Raw genomic sequence first — 20504 nt, forward strand, 5'->3', positions numbered from 1 at the left:
ACACCATCTTGAAGCAAAACCACTATAATGACAGGTGTTTGACTCCTGCATACCAAGGCATTCCTGTAGCAAGGTCAAGAAACGCCTGTTGCATAGATAACCCTTCATAAAGAAACAGTTTCTGGTCGGGCACGGTGGCTCACGCCTGTAATCCTAGCACTCTGGGAGGCCGAGGCAGGTGGATCGCTTGAGGTCAGGAGTTTGAGACCAGCCTGAGCAAGAGCGAGACCCCCCCCCCTACTAAAAGTAGAAAGAAATTATCTGGCCAACTAAAATATATATAGAAAAAATTAGCCGGGCATGGTGGCACATGCCTGTAGTCCCAGCTACTCGGGAGGCTGAGGCAGGAGGATCGATTAAGCCCAGGAGTTTGAGGTTGCTGTGAGCTAGGCTGACGCCATGGCACTCACTCTAGCCCAGGCAACAAAGCGAGACTCTGTCTCAAAAAAAAAAAGAAAAGAAAAGAAACAGTTTCTGTAGCATAGATAACCCCTCAAAAAGATACTTATCTAACTTCCCCCAGTGGTCACAAGTATCACAAGAGGGTGACCAGTTTCACGTTCTACCAAAAACAGCTTGCTATATAAAAAATACTTTCTGGAGGGTGTGTGCAGAGATCCACAGTTTCTTGGCCACGGGAGACATCTGTTCTGTTTTTAAGTCCCTATTAAATGTTTCTTTCTTAGAAACTAGATTTGTCAGCCGCTTTCTTCAGCCTCTCAGGTCCCTTGGCCTTTGGGAGTAGGTTTGCATGTATCTGTTCACCAAGATGATTGATTGTATATGTTTTATGTAAGTAACTAAAATAAAGTGACAGGGGTTGAAAATAAATGGATGGGCAAAAATATACCAGGTAAACAAAGGGAAATCATTACTCTTAGTTAGTATTACAGTGTTTAAATAAAATACCAAAAGAATTACCCTGGGCCGGGGTTGGCAAACTTTTTATCTAAAGAACCAGACAGTAAATATAGGTTTTGTGGCCATATGTTCTCTATTGCAACTACTCAGCTCTGATGTAGTGGTACAAAAGCAGTCATAGATAGTAAACAAATGAGCATGCTGTGTTCCAGTAAGACTTTATTTTAAAACCAGGCAGCAAGCTTGATTTGCTCTGTAGACCTCTGTACTAGTCAAAATGGGATATTATGTAATGATAAAAGGTATGATTCATAGAGGGCTAGTAATATGTCATTACAGGTCAAACAACATAAATTAAAAAGCAAAAATGTCTGGAAATTCAAGATCTCAGCTCCCCAAAAATTCAATGTTAGGAAATTCTGATCCAGTATGCCAAATTATGTAAAAAACATGGAGAATTTTATTATAACCCACTGGCTCAATATTTATTTAGAAACTTGTATCCAAAAATGTAGAATATATATTTTTTCAGTGTTCATGGAACATATACAAACATTAATCTTGTATTAGCCACAAAGAAAAATGTCAAACTCAAAAAAGATATTTTCAGACCACAATTACCAATCATAATAAAATTTGAAGTTATAACATTTAGGATGCTTTTGACTGCAAAATTATAAAACATTCAACTAAAAGTAACTTCAGCAACAAATATTTATTTTTCTTACTTAACAAGGCATCAAAGAGGCAGTTCCAGATTGACCCAGAAGCTGAGTGTTGTCAAGCTCTGGGTCAGCTTTTCTGAGGTCCTCTGTTTTCTCCTCTTGGTTCCAAGATAGCTGCAGCAGCTCCAGGCATCATGTTCTCATGAGAAAATGTTTAAAAGCAGGAAGGGAGAGGGGAGGGAGTCTCCAAAATATATCTGTCCCTTCCAAGTGAGGAAAATCTTTCCCAGTAGCCCTAGAAGATCCCACTGGCCAACACTGGGACATATTGGCCACTCTGAGCTGCAGAGGAGGCTGGAAAATTAGCATCTGATAGCCTCAGATTCTAAGGCAAGACACAAATGCTGCCAGTAAGAAGGGGAATTGTGTATGGCTGTTAGGTTGGCAACCAACATTTATCTTTGACAGTCATGTAAGATAGCCCCAAACAATTTAACATTGTGGAAATTAAGAAACACTCTCCTAAATTTAGATTACTCCTAGATCAGGAAGAAATAAAAACTGAGATTATTGTAAGATGATCACTTTCTATTTCATCATTTGCTGTTTTTATTTTCTCTTACTTTTTTTCTTTTATTGTCTGGGTGTTTGGTAGTCTTGAATAGTATATTTAATGTATTATAGTTTAATCTTACAGGTTTTCATGTAATATGCATGCATTTAAAGGCTGTAAAAATTCCTTTGGGTGAAACTTTGGCTACATCTCACATCTCTTTGGCTGTAGCCTACACCTCATGTCTCTAGGCATGTAAACCTCTCAATTCATTCTTTCATTACCATTCATGGTGATTGTATGATTCATTGCCTTGTTTTAATCTAAGAATAATTTGGCTTTGTTTTTTGTTGTGTTTATTTTTTTAATTTTCAAGAAAACTAAAACTTTTAACTATTGTTAAAATTATTACATTGTGGTTAGAAAATGTGATTCTGGAATGTGTTAGAGACAAATTTTTTTCCAGCCTTTCCCTGCTTCTTTGACAATCATGATCTAAACAATTTACATCTATAAAATTTCTCTTTGCTATGGATTTTCTGACTTAGGATAAAGGATAAGCTGTAAATGAAGGCATTCTCACTTGCATTACATTCTTCAAGTCTTCCTCCAAGAGGCAAGAGTAAGTTGTAATTAGCCTAAGCTAATGGGCTTTCCCCATTACTTCCATTCATATGGTTGCTTGCCAGCATAAATTCTCTGATGATTAATAAGGGATAAGTATTGATCGAAGGCTTTTCTACATTTATTGTATTCACATGTGTTTCTCTGTTATGCATTTTCTGTTGAACAGTAGTTGAATCATGACTTAAGGTCCTCCCACATTCCTTATATTCATAGGGCTTTTCCTCAGTATGAATTACTTGATGTTGAATCAGTTGTGTGCAATGACTAAAAGCCTTCCCACATTCCTTACATTCATATGGTTTTTCACCTGTATGAATTCTGTAATGTACAGTAAGATGTGAGACCCGTTTGAAAGCCCTCCCACACACCTTACATTGGTAGGGTTTCTCTCCAGTGTGAATTCTCTGATGTTGCTTAAGTTGTGAGCTCACTCTAAAGGCCTTTCCACATACCTTACATTCATAGGGTTTCTCACCAGTATGAATTCTCTGATGTCGAATCAGAGTTGAGCCTTGATTAAAGGCTTTCCCACACTCCTTACATTCGTAGAGTTTCTTGCCTGTATGAATAGTCTGATGCTGAATCAACTGAGACCGATGACTAAAGGTTTTCCCACATTCCTTGCATGCATAGGGCTTTTCACCGGTATGAATTCTATAATGTACTTTAAGATGTGAAATCCGATTGAAGGCCTTGCCACATTCCTTACACTGATACGGTTTCTCACCAGTGTGAATTCGTTGATGTTCAATCAGTTGTGAGCTTCGACTGAAGGTCTTCGTACAATCCTTACATTCATAAGGTTTCTCACCAGTATGAACTCTCTGATGTTGTATGAAATTTGAACCAGAATTGAAGGCCTTTCCACATTCCTTACATTCGTAGGGTTTCGTGCCAGAATGAATATTCTCATGTTGAATTAATCGTGAGCCATATTTAAATGCCTTCCCACATTCTTTACATTTGTAGGGTTTCTCATTAGTATGAATTCCTTGATGATTAATAAGGAATTCCTTTTGCCAGAAGTCTTTTCTACATTTATTGTATCCATAGGATTTTTCTCCAGTATGAATTTTCTGATAAAAAGTAAGGGATGCTTGCTGGTCAAAAGCAGGAATTTCTTCATGACTGATGATCATTTGACTGAAATGTCGGTCTGGATTACCCTGTTGTCTGTCAAACTGTCTTCTGTATTCCCAATCATCTTGGAAACTCGGGCACTCAAGACCATAACTTGTAAGGCTTTCCATTATCTCCCACTGGGGTGATTCAACTTCATTAACATGCAGCTTTGGAGATAATACCTTGGTATCATATCCAGATTCCAATACTGAAGAACAAAAAGAGGGGCAAATATGCATTTTTTTTCCTTTTCCAGAAAAAGGAACTATAGTTAGAGTTGGAAAGTTGAGACTCAAAATAATACATGTAAGCTCTTGAATATGTCTAAGTAATTAGAAAGTGGGAAGTAGAACAGAGAAAGGGGAAATACCATAAATGAGATGAGGGAAGTAATCAGAGAGGTTGTAAGAGTAGTTCTAAAATGTTGGTATGAATCAGAATCACCTCTAATCCATGGTTTTTAAGAAAGTGAATGCTTCTATGAGACTTTAAAAAAAACAAATATAATCTAGAGTGACAAAAAGGAAATAATTGGTTGCCCAGGGCTTGAGATATGAGGGCACGTGCAGGAAGGAGCACAGGGGAACTTTTCAGGATGATGGAAATGTTTTCTATCTTAAGGTGGTGGTTATGCAAGTGTATTACTTTGTCAGTACTCATCAATATTGCACTTAAAACAAGTGCATTTTATTGAATATAAATTATACCCCAAATAGAGTGGACTTTCAAAAATGATGGGGATTTCAAAAGGTGAAAAGAGTTCTGGTGACGGATGGTGGTGATGGTTGCACAACAATGTGAATGCACTTAAAAAGGGTTAAGATGGTAAATTTTATGTGCATTTCACAACAGTTAAAAAAATAAAAATAAAAGTGATGGACAGGATATGTCACTAGTTCTGCATCCTGCTTCAGTGCTGGGAGGACAGGTGGGAAAATAAGCAAGAACAACATGCTGGCAGATCTGTCAGCGGATGTGGTGGTACAGTGGCAATATTCTCACATGTCCCCTCAAATTTGTAATAACATAGTTGTCATCTTCTGTGATGTTTTTTATATCTGAAGTTTAGCTGAACACCATAGCTGAAGCTGTTGTCAATGGAGTGATGAAAATGCTACTGTCTTAATTAAGGTGGTGGTTATGCAAGTTTATTAATTTGTCAATACTCTCCTGGACCTTTCTATTTCTTAAAAGTGACCTTGGAAAAAGAAAGATGTTGTTCCTTCTTTAATGGATTAGGCCAAACTTACTGGGGATGGGCCCTTCCAGAGCAACATACTTTGCTACACATTGAAACTGCAAGGAAAAGCTGAATGGCATATTTGACTGATTATAGCCAGTACACGACTTCAGCTGCAGTGGCAAGTTTTCCTGCACTTACAGCAATAAACCCCATTTGGCTTAAAAAGACTCAGTTACAGCTTGATGCAAGGAACCATGGGGGATGGTGAATGGGTGTTTTTGAATGTGTGTTCATAAAGCATATCAAAGAGATGGCCTTGGATGGCTTCATAGGCACACGTCTGCTCCTTGTCGTGGCATATCAGAGACTGTTATTCATTTTGTTCTTTGTGAAAATATTAAGCAAAAAATACTGGAATATAAGGTTGCTTCTACAATGGAAGATGATAAAGATGGTGAAAGAAGCATCAGATTTTGTGGGAATGATGCTGGCTGCTGTCACCTCAAAAACTTGTGCCACGATTATAGTGCATCCACATGACACTGTAAGAACAAGACTATGCAGAAAGGATACAAAGTAAAGATATTTTTTCATACACTGGTTGTTCAAGAGGAAGGTTATGGGTCTCTTTACTGTGGTCCAACAACCTATCTGGTGAAACAGTTTCCAAACACACTCATTATGATGGCCATGTATGCATTGATCTACTCAATGGTTAGGACATCTTGCTGACATCTTACAAAAAAAGGAAAACCAAGAGATTGCAGTGGACCATGGAATATTAAAGTCAGCCTGGTGGACAGAACAAAAACACCTAAACGGACATTGGTTGTAGGAATTAAAGTGATCCATATATTACTCGGTCTTTCTGGCAATGTGAAAAAAACTTTGGGTGATTCCACGAAAATGTCTTTTAAAAGCACTACTTTCCCCAAAATGTCATTTTCTCTAACATATCCACCTCACATTGTTGAGTTTTATTGATTTATGGCAGGATATAGTGTTATTTATTCCATGGGCACTTTTCCATTCTTTTAAATAAAGCCATCTCTAATTATATATTATATTATAACTATTTAGAGGTGGTACTAACAGTCATAAGTTTATAACTTCTGGCTTGTGTTTAACTCCTTGTAAAGTTGCAAAATAGCAACAATAATAATGAGGTCTTCTGTATTTTCATATTTCCAGACAAGACCTGGTACAGTATTTTAAAGTTAATTATCTGGGCATTAGTAGTCACTGTTTTGAACAACCAGTAGAATAATGTATAAAAATCTTATATATAGTCTTTGCATTAAAATGTTTTGATTTCCACTTCTAACAGGTGCTTGATATTTAGCATTATTTGGACATTTAAATTGTTAATACATCAAACTGAAATGGTAATAATTAGGGACAAACTATTAATAGTTGGGGACAACAGTAAAATGTTGTTTCTTAGCCACTGCAGTGATATAAACACACCTCATATCTTCTCTAAGTCTGTGGTACATAAGGACAACTAGAATGTCCTTTCAGTGACTTACGAGCCTGAATTATCACCTGTTTATCATACCTAGATATCATTTGCTTAAAGGTAGAAAAATTTACCAATTCTGAATTTTCTCTGCTTGTTTTCACATTAAGCACTTGAACTTTTGAATTATTTCCAGATCTGTATAGATTACATGTATTTTGTAGAGAACGTGGTAATTTTCAGCTTTCCCAAGTTTGTTTTTAGTTGACATTATATTAATATCTGTGACAGTGTACAGTTATAGAAAAGGGGCCCTCTGCAGTCTAATTCAGCAGGCAATTTTAACTGACTTACAAATTTTATTCAGTCCTAATTTCCTGAATGGTAAATCATAGAAAGATTGAAGTTAACTCAAGTTAATGTGCTAACAAGGATATCACTTTTAAACGCTGCCATTAAATTCAAATGCACCATTTGGTATTTCAAATAGATACCATGTACATGACCCTTAAAAAGAAGTTTACTGTAATTCTGCTGAGATTTCTGCCTATGGATGTTGCTATACTACTGGCGTATGAAACGTGTGCAATTAAACTCCAGTGTGATACTTCTCACCTCAGTATACATGAGGTGTCTATTTTGTGCAGTAGCTTTATCTTAAGAATGACTGTTACGTACTTTGTAGTCTTTTTTAAGGGTGACAGAATACGAGAGAATTCCACGTAGAGATTTTTTTTTTTAATAAAAACATTGGTCATTTATTAAACAGAGTGTTCGTAATATTTAGGGTTTTAGATATGTTGTTTTGGAGATCTTTAAGTAATCTGTACGCTGTAGTGCCCAAACATTATTGAAAATTGCCAAGCTTTCTCTCTTGTCACCAATGAAAAACAGTGCTGTCTTAAATTCTCTCGGCTTCTCAAATTCATTGTAGACAACAGTAACTGTATTTTTCTGAGTTGCTTTGATTGGACTCAAAAATATTCCAATCATTTTGGAGACAAAGAAAAATTCAGATTCCTTATCTCTGGGATTCTTAATACCTTTTATGGTGAATATTGGCTTTGACATTTATTGTGAAGAATGTACTAAAAATCAAAAATGGGGGTTTGTACCTTTAATCTGTAGAGTAAGTCTCAATCTATAATGTTTACATTTGCAGGAGCCACTTATACTGCCTAATACAATGCCATGTACTTGGTGAAGATCCATTAACATTAACATGTTGAAAGTAGGACAGAGATTCTCCTAATCTTAATGATCTCGATATCCCACAAATGATAAACAATGATATGAAACCAGCAGCTAAGGATAACATTATTAGTTATAGCAAATTCATAACAAGTATCTTTCAAGGATGAACGTGTATTCTAATACTGTTTGTATTTAGACAGTAAAACTTACATTGCATTATTCATGTGTTACATACAACTTTTAAAAGTATTATGTTACTAGAAGGAAAACAGATCTTAGAGTCTTTGATTTTGTTGTTTTAGGTAAGAAGGAACAATGAATTTTATTTTTAATCAAGTTTTTATCCCCCCAAAGTACAATCTGCAGTTTAAGTATGACATTAATAACTTAAAATAAGCTATATATAAAAGTTCTATGTAAAGTTTGCCTCCAAAATATTTCTTTGGAGAGTTTTTTTTTTTTTTGATTGAGTCAAAGGTCTAAAAAGGAGAAAAGCATATTCAAAACATTGGATATGTTTCAAACTATATTTTGTTTTCAACTCTTTTCTATCAGATAAAACTTTTTTATTTCTGGGATAGAGGTAGTCGGCATTTTACGATGGTAAGCACTTCTGTCCTTTCAGAAAGATGACTTGAACCTATTCAGGTGAAAGCAATAGATGCTGAAAGAGGATCCTGTAGTACTCTAACAGAATAGCAGATGAAGCTCTTGAATTTATTGGCTCATAGAAAGTTTGCTCAAAGTCCAAATCTGAGGATTATCAATCCTGTGATTTTGGGATACCATACAATGCTTTGAAAAGCATCCCTGAAAAAGCTGTATCTGTAAAGCTTTGTCTTCATTCTCATTATGTATATAACTTTGTGGAACTGACGCTACTAGGTGGGGCCCACAAACAATTGATTTGTAACTTCGAAACCATGACAGACTATCATTAGAATATTTAACCCTGCCTTTTGTCTTCTAAAACCCCTAATGACAATATGGAACAACTTTATTATATTAGGAACAACAGTTTAGGTTGTTAAAAATAATGAACAGGGCTGGGTGCAGTGGCTCACGCCTATTATCCTAGCACTTTGGGAGGCCAAGGCAAGAGGATTGCTTGAGGCCAGGAGTTCAAGACTGGCCTGAGCGAGAGCAAGACCCCGTCTCTACAAAAAAATTAGAAAAATTAGCTGGGTGTGCTGGCACATGCCTGTAATCCCAGCTACCTGGGAGGGTGAGGCAGGAGGATCACTTGAGCCCATGAGTTCGAGGCCTGTGTGGGCAAGACAGCAAGACCCGATCCCCTTAAAAAAAAGAGGATATACATATATATACACACACACACACATATATATAAACAATAACAAATGGTGACTCTTACTTGAGTGTAAACATTTTATCATTTTCAGGTTTGTTTTAAATTACTAAAAATGTTGACTTGCATTTGAAGGATTTAAGTGCTAGACATCAGTCTCCCTCTTATCTTTCAGCTTTGTTCATGCCTAACACTAAATTGTTCATATGTTTTTCCAACCCAACTGCTAGTTATGTAGGGACCATTGGGGGCTGATATATAAAATAGTTCACCCTTTCTTCTGCCAATATCAATCATGACTTGAATATCCCTGAGAATATACATATTTCTGAATAATTTAAATTAGAAGGATCTTTTTTTCTTTGAAATGGGATCTCACTCTGTTGTCCAGGCTTGAGTGCAGTGGCTATTCACAGGCACGATCATGGTGCACTTCAGCCTCGAACTCTTGAGCTCAAGCACTCTTCCTGCCTTAGCCTCCTGAGTAGCTTGGGACTACAAGTATATGCCACTGTGCCTGGCTACAGAAGGATTTTTAATATATAAAAGTATTTAACACAATATACTAAGTTTCTATCTATCTACTCAAATCTATTCTCCATTATGCCCTTATATTTCTTATTATCTATACATTGACTTTTATGCTACTTGTTTCAGAAACATAAAATTCTTGTTTTACACTTAATTTTTGTTTTAAAAAACTTTTCCAATGTATATCCCTGCTTATGTGAAGAATTAAATTATGACCTGTCAGTCATAGCTAAATAGTCAACACTGTGAGAGCTGATATCTTTTCATTCATGTGAGGTTTGCTATTCTTGCATTTATGTACATGGTTGTAAATTACGTGCAATTGTTCTGTATGTATATTAACTAGCTGGTGACTTTTAGTTGAATTGCTAAAAGTAAAAAAATTAAAAATGTGCTCTTGAAAAAAAAAGATGAGGATTATATCCAAAGGAACCAGGGTTTAAAAGAGTTTTCACTGGCCAAATTTTGAAAAATATGAACATTTTGATAAATGATGATAATGGGTTAAAATCTGTTACTGAATAAAACAAAATCTATTAATCCTTATGATATAAATGAACAAACAAATGAACAGGAAAAACCTCTTCTTTACAGTAGTATGTTAACTACTAAATGAGAAAGAATAGGTTTTTAAAAAAACCACTATTTTGTAATTATCAGTCATACCTGATCCAAGAGAAAACTGTCAATGAATCCTGAAACTAACAGGTAAAAAAATCTGTGACAAGCACAATATTTATATATTCTCAAAGCAGGTTCCCACAAACCATGGCTTGGTTCTACTTCCTCTCTGGCTTCCCACTGTCCACAGCACAGAATCCAAACTTCTTAACGGGGCTGTCTTTCCTGTCATATCTCTATGCTGTTCCCCTTGCTCTTCGACCCCAGCTCCACGGCTGTCCAGCATCTGAGGTACCAAGAGCTCCTCCTGCTCAGGTCCTTCACACCCACTGGCTATAGCTGGTATTTCCCCAGCTACAACTCATCTTCCATGTCTCAGATCAAATGCCTTATCCTTGGAGAGGCCATCAGCCCTGTCATGCACCCCAAATGAACCTGTTCTTTTTCTTTCTTTCTTTTTGCCTATGTGCATGCATGTGTGTAACATCTGTTCCCCACTACAGCATAAGTTCCATGAAGGCAGAAATAATGTCTGCCTGCCTCACCAATGTATACTGTGGCATACCCTGTGGTACATAATAAAAGCTTAATAAATACTTTTTACTAACTCTCCAAAATTCAAACCACCAATACAAATTCCTTTAGAAAAAATGGTCAAAGGATATAGACATCTTTCCAAAGAGAAAATACTTTCCTTAAGAAACACCATATTTATACTCACTCAGAAAGGAAGGAGCAACTACCTTTGTCAAATGCTGCTGACAAGCTGAGAAAGATCATAATTAAGACATGACCTTTGAATTTGGCAACTTGGAAGGAAGATTTTCTAATGCAAAGGGGCTGCTTCCTTCCCAGCCAGCTGACCTGATACCTGCAGTGGCTGCTCCCTTCTCACCGATGCCTCACTCACCTGGGCACAGGTCTCCTGCTGCCACCCTCTCCACCATCCAAGGCTCTTTGCCTTGCTCCAGGAAGGAGATCACATCGGGTTTGGAAATGGCAAGACCTGGAGATGAGAAGAAACATGCCACCCAGTAATGGCGTGACGGCCCCAGAATTCAGATCTCCTGGTCATTAAGCAGGAGAGGCAGTTGCAGGAAGGACAGAAGATGTAATGGTTGCCTGAGGGCAGGGGATGCCAGCTTTAGCTGATGCAACTGCCCTTTAACCCCACAGAAATGACCAACCAGTCACAAAACTGCAATGCACCCAGAAACTAACCAGGAAGGAATAGACATACCCAAGGATAACCTCCAAATAGACCAGATCACCTTACCCAGTGAGACCAGGTTGCTGTAGGTCTCCAACATCACATCTCTGTAGAGATCCCTTTGAGCAGGTGCCAGCCACTGCCATTCTTCTTGGGAGAAGACTATGGCCACATCTCTGAACACTTCTGACCCCTGGAACAATAGGCATGTACAATATATGTGTATTTCAGTGGTTCACAGTGGGATGAGAAGAGCTGGAGGTCTTTGCAGAAGGGGTTATTTGATTGAACAAGAAGGCTGGGGCTGGATGTGAGCAGGTGACAGAGAAAACGGTCATGAGTAAAATAGAATGTTCAAATATTCTCAAATACTCCTTTTTACTGCAAACCAAAGCTCTTGTATACAGGTCTGGGATTAAAATTAAAATCAAGCTAAATGGAGTTTTTCTTTTTATAAGAAACAGTGTAATAAAGCATGCCACCCACTCTGTATTTAGCATATAACAAATTCTCAATTAAGGTGAAACAGTTCTATCTTTATGAAATAAAAAACACAAAAAGATTTTTGATGGACTTTCCCCCAATTTTTTTTAATTTTTATTTTATTATCATTTTTTTTTTTTTTGAGACAGGGTCTCATTCTGTTGCCCAGGCTAGAGTGCAGTATCATAATCATAGCTCATTGCAACCTCAAACTCCTGGGTTTAAGCAATCCTCCTGCCTCAGCCTCTAGAGTAGCTGGGACTACAGGCGCACACTACCACACCCAGCTAATTTTTCTATTTTTTATAGAGAAGGGGTCTCACTCTTGCTCAGGCTGGTCTTGAACTCCTGACCTCAAGTAATCCTCCCGCTTCGGCCTCCCAAAGTGTTAGGATTACAGGCATGAGCCATTGCGCCTGGCCTCCCCAAATATTTTATTTTTAAAAATTACATTAAAAAATGTTTTCTATCTTAGAAATAGGATTTTTGTGTAAGTCAAGAATTTCTTAGAGATGTAAGTTCCTCATTATGTCACAAGCATTTTTTTCTTCATGAGAAAAACTATGAATGAAGATCACTTTTATTGACTGTATAATTTTCTATCAAGTGGAAAGAATGACTCAAACATCCTCTTGCTTCATTTATTTTTTTTTGCGTGACTTCATCTCAAAAGCTAATCCTCTTATTTTGGATCCACAGGTTAGATCAGGTATCTAAGGCTCTTACAAGCTCTGACTATCCCCCCATCTGGCTGACCTTCTCATTTGCTATCACCCACCATCCTCAACTCTGCACTTCTCCTGCTCTTAAGCTAAAGAAACTAATGGAGAAAGACCCAGATTCAAATACTCTGTTCAACCTCAACCTAGACCTTAATTCTGGTATCTAATCTCTCACCGATTCCCAGCCAAGCCACTATTATATACCCAATCACCAATCTTTCCCAACGCAGGACACTGCACCACACGCTCAAATTAAATCCAACCAACACCACCTCCCCTGCTTTTCCATATATGATTGCTCCTAAGTGTTCTTACAAGGGATGCTCTCATTTCTTTTTTTGTTTTATATATACAGCATGAAAGACTAAGGGATGCTCTCATTTCATACAGGGAAATGGATTTATGCTCTATCTGGCCTCCTGGCAGAAGACAACCATCAGGAGATGTGCAATGCTACACAGAATGAATCCGTGGGCATTTGTCAGAGAGGAGGGGGCAATGGGAGAAGGGACCAACTACCTGGTCCTTTTATTCTATAAAATGGGAACCTCCGAGAACCAAATTCCTGGATGGGAACCCAGGTGGGAAGTTTCTGGATAAGGAAAGCAAATATTTACATGATTTTAAAACTCACAAGGAACATGACTTTTAGAATTTCAAGGGTGGATGGGTCCTCCTCCTGGTTCCTCTCTTGGGGAAGGGCAGAGTCCTGAGATGGCAGAGCTGGGGAGAAAAGAACAAACATGAGAGATCAGGCTTGCCTCACAGTTCCAAGTATGCCAAGGTTACAAGTCCTCTCCTGCTTGCCCTCCACCCACCATAAAAATTAGAGTTGGGACAAACAGTGATCCTCACCCAAACCCAGGAAACCAGCTTTGACTGCTGCAAAGTGTAGCGGCCCGATTACAGAATGGGGGATGAACACAGAAAGAAACATACAGACACATAGACAGTACAAGACTGCAGCGCCGAAAGCACCAGTCGCTTTATTTTTATATTCCTTTTGTCCAGCAGCTACTTCCTGGTACATGACTATCTTTAAAGCCCTGAGGCGACATGTTCCATTTCTTATGGAAATTGCGTTTGCATCTTAACATTTGGACCTCATTACCGTGTGCAGGACAATGAGACATGCCTTGGTTTGTGTGCAAGACCTTAGGCCCTTGGCTATTTGCCATAGGGAACAGTATGTCTGTTCAATAGGCCATTGACCTCTAGCTCCAGGAAGCAGCCAGCAGTCAACAGGCCGTGTCTGGACCTACTGACTTCTGGTCTCAAGGAGTGTTCTGGACCTATTGACCTTTGGACCCAAGAAGCATGTCCAGTTTCGCTGACTCTGGGCTCAAGCCAATTCTTACCCAGGGACGGTCCCTACACAAAGAGACAAGGAACCTGTGGTTCCTTCTCTCCCATTCCCCCCAAATACCCAGAGGTTCTGCCTGACTGATGTAAACCTGAGACAGGGATGCTCAGACCTGGTCTAGTGGCTAGGACTCACATGGTACCTTAAGGACAACAAAGGTTCTCTTAAAGCCAGGAAGCACAGGCCTGCATAATTTGCATAGCCCCAACGTAGAATAAAGCCTTCCCAAGACCAGGCCATTTACCTCTCTCATGCATCAAATTCAACACCTTCAGAAGTCTATCTGGCTCTTCTCCCAACTTCCAAATTTACAAAGAACTCCATAGCCCAATCTGAGGCTTTGTGGACAGCACTTCATGGGACTTGCCTTGAGTCAACAAAGGGGGTGGTGTGGAAAGAGACAATAAGACAAATTAAATGGAGCAGGGTCAGCACTCTATCACCAACACATAAATGTGCCCTTCCACAGAAACACAGCAATGCACAAAGCTGCATGCATAATATTTGCTGAAGAATATAATTGAAAACTAGTACATAAGTAGGCAAGTGGCTGAATCATTTTTGGCACAGCCATATAATGGAACATCAAGCAACTACCAAAAATGATGCTGGACAACATTAACAAAGAAAGTCACAACTAGATCTTCTATACCATAAAAGGCCATTCAGCAGAAAGAATTCAAACCACTCACCCACTGTCACACAGGCTCAAAACAAAACAAAACAAAAAACTGGAATAGAAAAGACCCAAGTATTTAGAGTGTTGTCATTTAACCACTTCTTGAGTTCATCATTAAATGAGTAGTATTTTGTAAAGGAGTGTAGGACAGTGCCTGTCACATTACAACTATTTAGTTCTAAGTAATGTGTAAATAAAATAAGTATGAATGTTGCTTGAATATGATGTAATAGGCAGCTTTTCCTATGACCCACTTTTATAAGCATTATTTGTATTAACTGTACGATATCATATTTACACAAGATGGCCTGTGATTTACTCAACTGTTTCCCCATTGTTAGACATAGAGTTTGAACAAAATCATCTAAAATATTACCAAGGATAAGTCTCTGCCTCTAAACTAGTGGTTCTAAATCTTTTGTGATCTTGCAACACTTTGAGAACCTCATGAAACAAGGTTTTGTACTAGATTTAAGGGGGAAAAAAAAGCACGGATACAAATGAATGCAAAGCATTCGCAATTTCAGGGGTGGGGGGGCCCTCCACACCCACCAACAGGGTCCATGCAGCCGGGCTAAGACGCTGAGCGCGGCAAGGGGGCGCCGGCGGGGCGCGCCGCAAGGGCCGCCGGGAAATGTAGTCCAGCGCCAGACAGCCACATACAGACGCCGGGAGAGACGTCCGGGTTCTTCTCAGGCCCGAGACCCGCCCGGCCGCGGCTCCCGCTCCCGCATGGATCCCGGAGCGTCTGGAAAACCCCGGAGCCCCTCACCTGCCACCTCCTCTGATCCAGGCGCCACCGCGACCGCGCCCCCCACAGCCCAGAGTGCGCCTCTACCTCGGTGGCGGCGGAGTCGCCGCGCGGAGCCGGAAGATGGCGCGACGCACACAGCACGCCAATGCCGCGTCGTGATTGGGTCCGCACCGCAGTCTCTTCTGGAAAATGTAGTCTCTAGACGTAAAGGCTGCAGCGAGCGTCTCGCGGCGTTTCAGGGGACGGGGTGTGGTGCCCAGGCTCGCGCATATGCGTACGGAGCAGCGGTGAACGGTCGTTCGAGCCTTTGGGTGGCCGCAGGTAGGTCTGAGGCGGTGGGAGTGCAGTCGGCGTGGGAGTTTCCGCGTGTGGTTGCAAGTGACCGAGTGAGCAAGGGACCCCCGCTGTGTGCGCGGTGATTGTTGTGACGGTGTGCGGCGTTTGGATCCGATTCGGCGTGGGTCGTTGAGTGTGTGTCACTGGGACCGTTTAGCAGGGATACACACCTGTGTGACTGTGTACGAGTCCACGTGAGGAACTTTGTCGTCCTTGAAATCACCATTTCCGCCGAGCAGTCATTTTACCAGAATATTCGGAAGCCTAAGAGTTTGTCTGGTAACCAATTTTAAACATTATGACTATGGTGACATAAATGTGGATTGTGAAGGACAATGCGAAGAGACGTCAGGGAGTTTCCTGCTATGGGGTAGCATCTCTCGGCCGGACTGCCACGGGTAGTTAGCTGATCATTCTCTTCTGCTGTTAGGCGACTTTGGTGTGGGAAAGTGTGAGAAACCCTGGACTTTACATATCCTGAGGCAGCATGTTCCAGTATGGTCGGGAGTCACCTGTCCCCGATGCTGATCAGGCTCTGCTATGCCCCGTCTCTGAATGAGGAAACCTTCCCTGTCCAAGGTGGTGAAGTTTTTCCTTTTTCCTTTTTCCTTTTTCCCCCCTTTTTCTTAGAGACGGGGTCTTGCTCTGTTGTTCGGGCTGGAGTGGAGTACACTAGTGCGACCTAAGCCCACTGCAGCCTCAAAACTCCTGGGCTCAAACGATTCTCCCACCTCAGTTTTCCAAATAGGTAGACGTTACAAGGGCACGCCACCGTGCCCAGCTAATTTTAAAAAATTTTTTTCTGGAGACCCATCTTGCTATGTTGCCCAGGCTGGTGGAACTCCTGGCCTCAAGTGATCTTCCCAGATTGACCTCCCAGAGTGCTGGGATTACAGGCATGAGCCACTGTGTGGGCAGCAGTTTTTCTTTGAGCCAGGCCCAGAGTCCAGAGCTACTCTCTCTTGATTTGATCCTGTTTCCCTGAGACCTGGTGACCTCTATGGTGTAGTAGTTAAGAGTGTGGACTCTGGAGCCAGAATGCTCCAGTTTCAAGAGATGTGCTTGAGTTTCCACATTTGAAAATGGGGCTGCACTCTAACTAAATGACCTAATATATGTAAAATAATGCTACCACTGCTGCTTCTGATAAGGATGATGATGCAAATGAAGCTAATACTTTCTTTCTCCAAAGATGCTTTTTCCAAGAAATCCGCCACATTGCCTGCCTCTTTTACACATTCTTCAGGAGAGGGTAGAGGCAGCATTTCCCTTGCAGGCACAATGATGTGGTGGAAAGCATGCATTTTAGAATCACACTGGATTCAAAATACCAACTCAGACATTTACTAGTTTCTTAATACTATCTCAGTTTTCTTTATCTGTAAAGAAATAATGTAATGCTGAGCTTGCAGCTTTGTGCTGAGGGTCAAATGAAACAATGTAATAAAAGCAAAGTTCAGAGCTGAGTTATTACTGATATTGAGACAACTTAAGCAAGGATGGTTGAATTTCACACTTGTGAACCTGCAGTTCAAGGAGACAGTTGTCAGTTTATCCTACCTGACCTTATTCATGGTTCAGCACAGTGTTATGAGTTGAAGAACAGAAAGTAGCCACAAAAAGTAATGATCTTTTCTACTTGAAAATGGGGAAACTGAGGCACATCTTTTGAGACTGGAGCTCTGACTCTGGGAAGGGGTTAGTGGCTTTAGTTTCCCTCTAACATCCCACTGTCTATCTGTGTGTACATGTACATGTGTGAATGTTGATTATGGACGAAAGGAAGGAATAAGACCAAGCTGATGCAAAGCCAGACTTCTTTCAGGGTAACTTTCTTCTATACCATTTCTACTTTCTCAGAATCCTTATTCTGCCAAAGAGAAATTCAGAAGATGATGAAATGGCCACTTCCATTTGTAAGTGTTTTGAATGTAAAAATGTACATTTTGAATATAAAAGAAAATTTCTCTTCCTCAGTTGAACAAAAGTTTCCATTTAACAAATTATTTTTTTTTAAATCTGATTATAAAGAATATATGGTGATTGTAAAAAAAATTAAAAAGTACTTATAACAAAGAATAAATTGAATGTTATTCATAATCCCACAATCCAGAGATAATGAGTTGAAATTTAAGGATATAACTTTCCAAACATGTTCTATTCATTTATCTCTGCCCTTCTATTTACCTTTCTGTCTTTATATTATACTTTCAAAAGGAGTACCTGCCACATACTTTTCCTACCTGAAATTCATCATGACTATATTTATAATCACATTTTCGATCACAGAGTATTGCTATTCTATAATTTAACCAATCCGGTATTATTTAACTCAAGACCCTGAACACTGGGTAAAAGCATGGTCATATACATTAACTATTTCTGTTGTCTTAACTAACTCCACAAATCCCCCAAAGCATGTGAAGTCCTGATCTCTTGGTAAATAACTTTATTTCTTGGCCTGTTGACATTCAAGAATGTGGCCTTTATTTCTCTAAGAAGGAATGGGGTTGAAGCCAGCACAGAAGGAGGTGTATTAGGATGTGGTATTGGAAAACTACAGGAATTTGACTCTCTGGATAAAGACATCTTTCCACAGTGGTTGAAAATATAATTACTGTCTAGGGGTGATTTAATTTCTTAGTGGTGAAATTTCAAGGGGCTTCTGAGGTGTTATGCCTCCTGGTCACAAAGAAATATTTGAGGCTGGTACTAGGCAGCTCCATTGACCCTTATCTGAAACTACATCTTCTCCTTTCTCCAGATGACTGTCCCCTGGTTATGCAGTGATTTCCCTAATGACTAAGGGGCAGGGTTTGAACCCTTAAACAAAGTTTCTTATTTCCTCTTTACATTTCTAAGTCATTTAAGAATTAATATATTAGAATATGAGAAACAGCCCTGGGTGATAGAAATGAAGTGAGAATTTGGTGCTATGGTGAGAGGACCATGTTAAGAGGAAGGCTTTGCGTGTTTTGGATACAAGTCCTTATAAGATAACTCACTTTTGACAAGTACTTGTGAACTAAAATAAAATTTTAAGGCTCAGCCCCCCACTGGCTGACTAAATGGACCCCCTCGTGGCCAAAGGAATATCCTAAAACTAAATTGCCTGCCAGGAGGAAGGAGGTCAGACATGCCTTATCATGCCCCTCTCCCTTCTTGGGAACATCCTTTGTAACCCATTAACAGGACTAAGGGGATGCGAGACAAACCTACAGGTCCTCAATTTACGCAACAAATATATGTCCTGTGGCTTATCTCTGATAAACAGCAACTATGTTAAAACTTTCCAAGCCTTTAGATAAAGCTTCAATTGAAGTCTTTAACAAATTACAAGGCAAAGAATCTTTAAACCCCCCTATAACCTGTAAGCACCCCCCCCCCAGATGGCCAACCTTTTTGGGCCAAACCAAGGTATGCCTCCCACGTATTGATTTATGACTTTACCTGTAACCCCTGTCTCCCTGAAATGTATAAAACCAAATTGTAACCCAGCCACAGTGAGTCAGTCCACTTGCTTAAGGCCTCTTGGGTGTGCCTCCAGGTCATGGTCCTCCAATTTGGCTCAGAATAAATCTCTTTAAAATTATTTTACAGAGTTTGGCTTTTTTTCCATTGACATACAAAAGCAATTCAATGGAGGAAGTACAGACTTTTCAACAAGACTATTGTCTTGGAGCAACTGGACATTCATACCCAAAAAATTTTTTTTTAAAATAGGAAAAAAGAAATTTAACCCAAACCTCACAACTCATACAAAAATTAACTCAAAATGGGTTAGACTTAAATTTGCTCCAATACTAATCCATGAAAAGATAAATATATTGCATCTTCCTTTGTGACAATTGAGGGTTTGGACAGAAAAATCCAAACTCTGAAATATTTGAAAGAAGTTTATTCTGAGCCAAATTTGAGGACCATGGCCTGGAGCCACTCCTAAGAAGCCTTGAGCAAGTGGACTCACTGTGGCTGGGTTACAGTTTGGTTTTATACATTTCAGAGGGGTTACAGGTAGTCATAAATCAATACATGAGAGACATACATTGGTTTGGGCCAAAAAGGTGGGACATCTTGAAGCTGGGGCGGGGGGGGGGAGCTTACAGGTTATAGGTGGGTTTGAAGATTCTTTGGCTGACAATTGGCTGAGTTAGGCTTTATCTAAAAGACCAGAAAGGAAAGGCTTAATTTAAGATAAAGGTGTGAGCCCTCTGGGAGGTCCAGACAGGAGAATCTTTCAAGTTAAGATAAGGATCCCTGGGATACTTGAGTTGATAAGGGCTTTCTATCTTTTAGGTGATGTTAATGCTATACCAGAATCAGGTTGGGAAGTAAACCACACTATATTTGGTTAACAAAACCTGCTTAGTGGGAATTTACCATTTGTGAGTTTGACTCATCTGGCCTCCTTAGGAAGGAGTTTTGAGCAAAAGATCAGAGTTCAGTCCTCAAGGGCAAAATAAATGTTGCCTTCTCTCTTTGAAGATTCCTTATTTTATCTCTATTACTCAAGATTTTGTACTTAGATAATTACATTAAACTTGGATATGCTAGGCAGACATCTGTCTGCTGATTACCCATATAGGTAGGATGAATGTGGTTTTTATGCAAATTAGAGTAAACTTTGATTCACTTAGTGACTGTTACCAAGCTTTGTAAAGGGTTCTGCCAAAAGAAGCTTAAGAGATAATGGCGAAAATGAAAAATGTCATCACCTAGCTTCTTCAGGCTACAGATGCCTACTGTCTTCAAGCATTTGTGAAATGTGGAAAAGGCTGCAAAACCTGTAAGTTTATTGATGTTATACCTTACATAAAGTTTGTGAACTAAAAATA

The 20504-nt window shown here is 39.5% G+C and overlaps 2 protein-coding genes across 4 annotated transcripts in view; one reads left to right on the forward strand and one right to left on the reverse strand.

The window, feature by feature from the left end:
* Nucleotides 1-1561: 1561 nt before the first annotated feature.
* On the reverse strand, nt 1562-15504 carry ZNF582 (zinc finger protein 582). Of its 2 annotated transcripts, none has more exons than XM_045532558.1 (5): nt 15352-15504; nt 13172-13260; nt 11399-11525; nt 11033-11128; nt 1562-4036 (listed from the first exon to the last, which is right to left on the reverse strand). In XM_045532558.1, the coding sequence occupies exons 2-5, from the start codon at nt 13178-13180 to the stop codon at nt 2718-2720; spliced, it is 1551 nt and encodes a 516-aa protein (XP_045388514.1). In that variant the 5' UTR covers nt 13181-13260; nt 15352-15504; the 3' UTR covers nt 1562-2717. The 2 variants fall into 2 exon arrangements, with proteins under 2 accessions (XP_045388514.1, XP_045388513.1); XM_045532557.1 differs by lacking the exon at nt 15352-15504 and adding an exon at nt 14145-14237.
* ZNF583 (zinc finger protein 583) overlaps nt 15233-20504 on the forward strand; it is a 28242-nt gene continuing 22970 nt past the window's right edge. Inside the window, exons 1-3 of one of the 2 annotated variants that reach the window (XM_045532553.1) lie at nt 15233-15654; nt 16100-16248; nt 17530-17585. The gene's annotated coding sequence lies outside the window, so the exon portion shown is untranslated. The remainder of the gene's footprint in view (nt 15655-16099; nt 16249-17529; nt 17586-20504) is intronic. The other variant, XM_045532554.1, reaches the window with a different exon arrangement.

The sequence above is a fragment of the Lemur catta genome, chromosome 19 (assembly GCF_020740605.2).
Source record: "Lemur catta isolate mLemCat1 chromosome 19, mLemCat1.pri, whole genome shotgun sequence".
NCBI classification, from domain to species: domain Eukaryota; kingdom Metazoa; phylum Chordata; class Mammalia; order Primates; family Lemuridae; genus Lemur; species Lemur catta.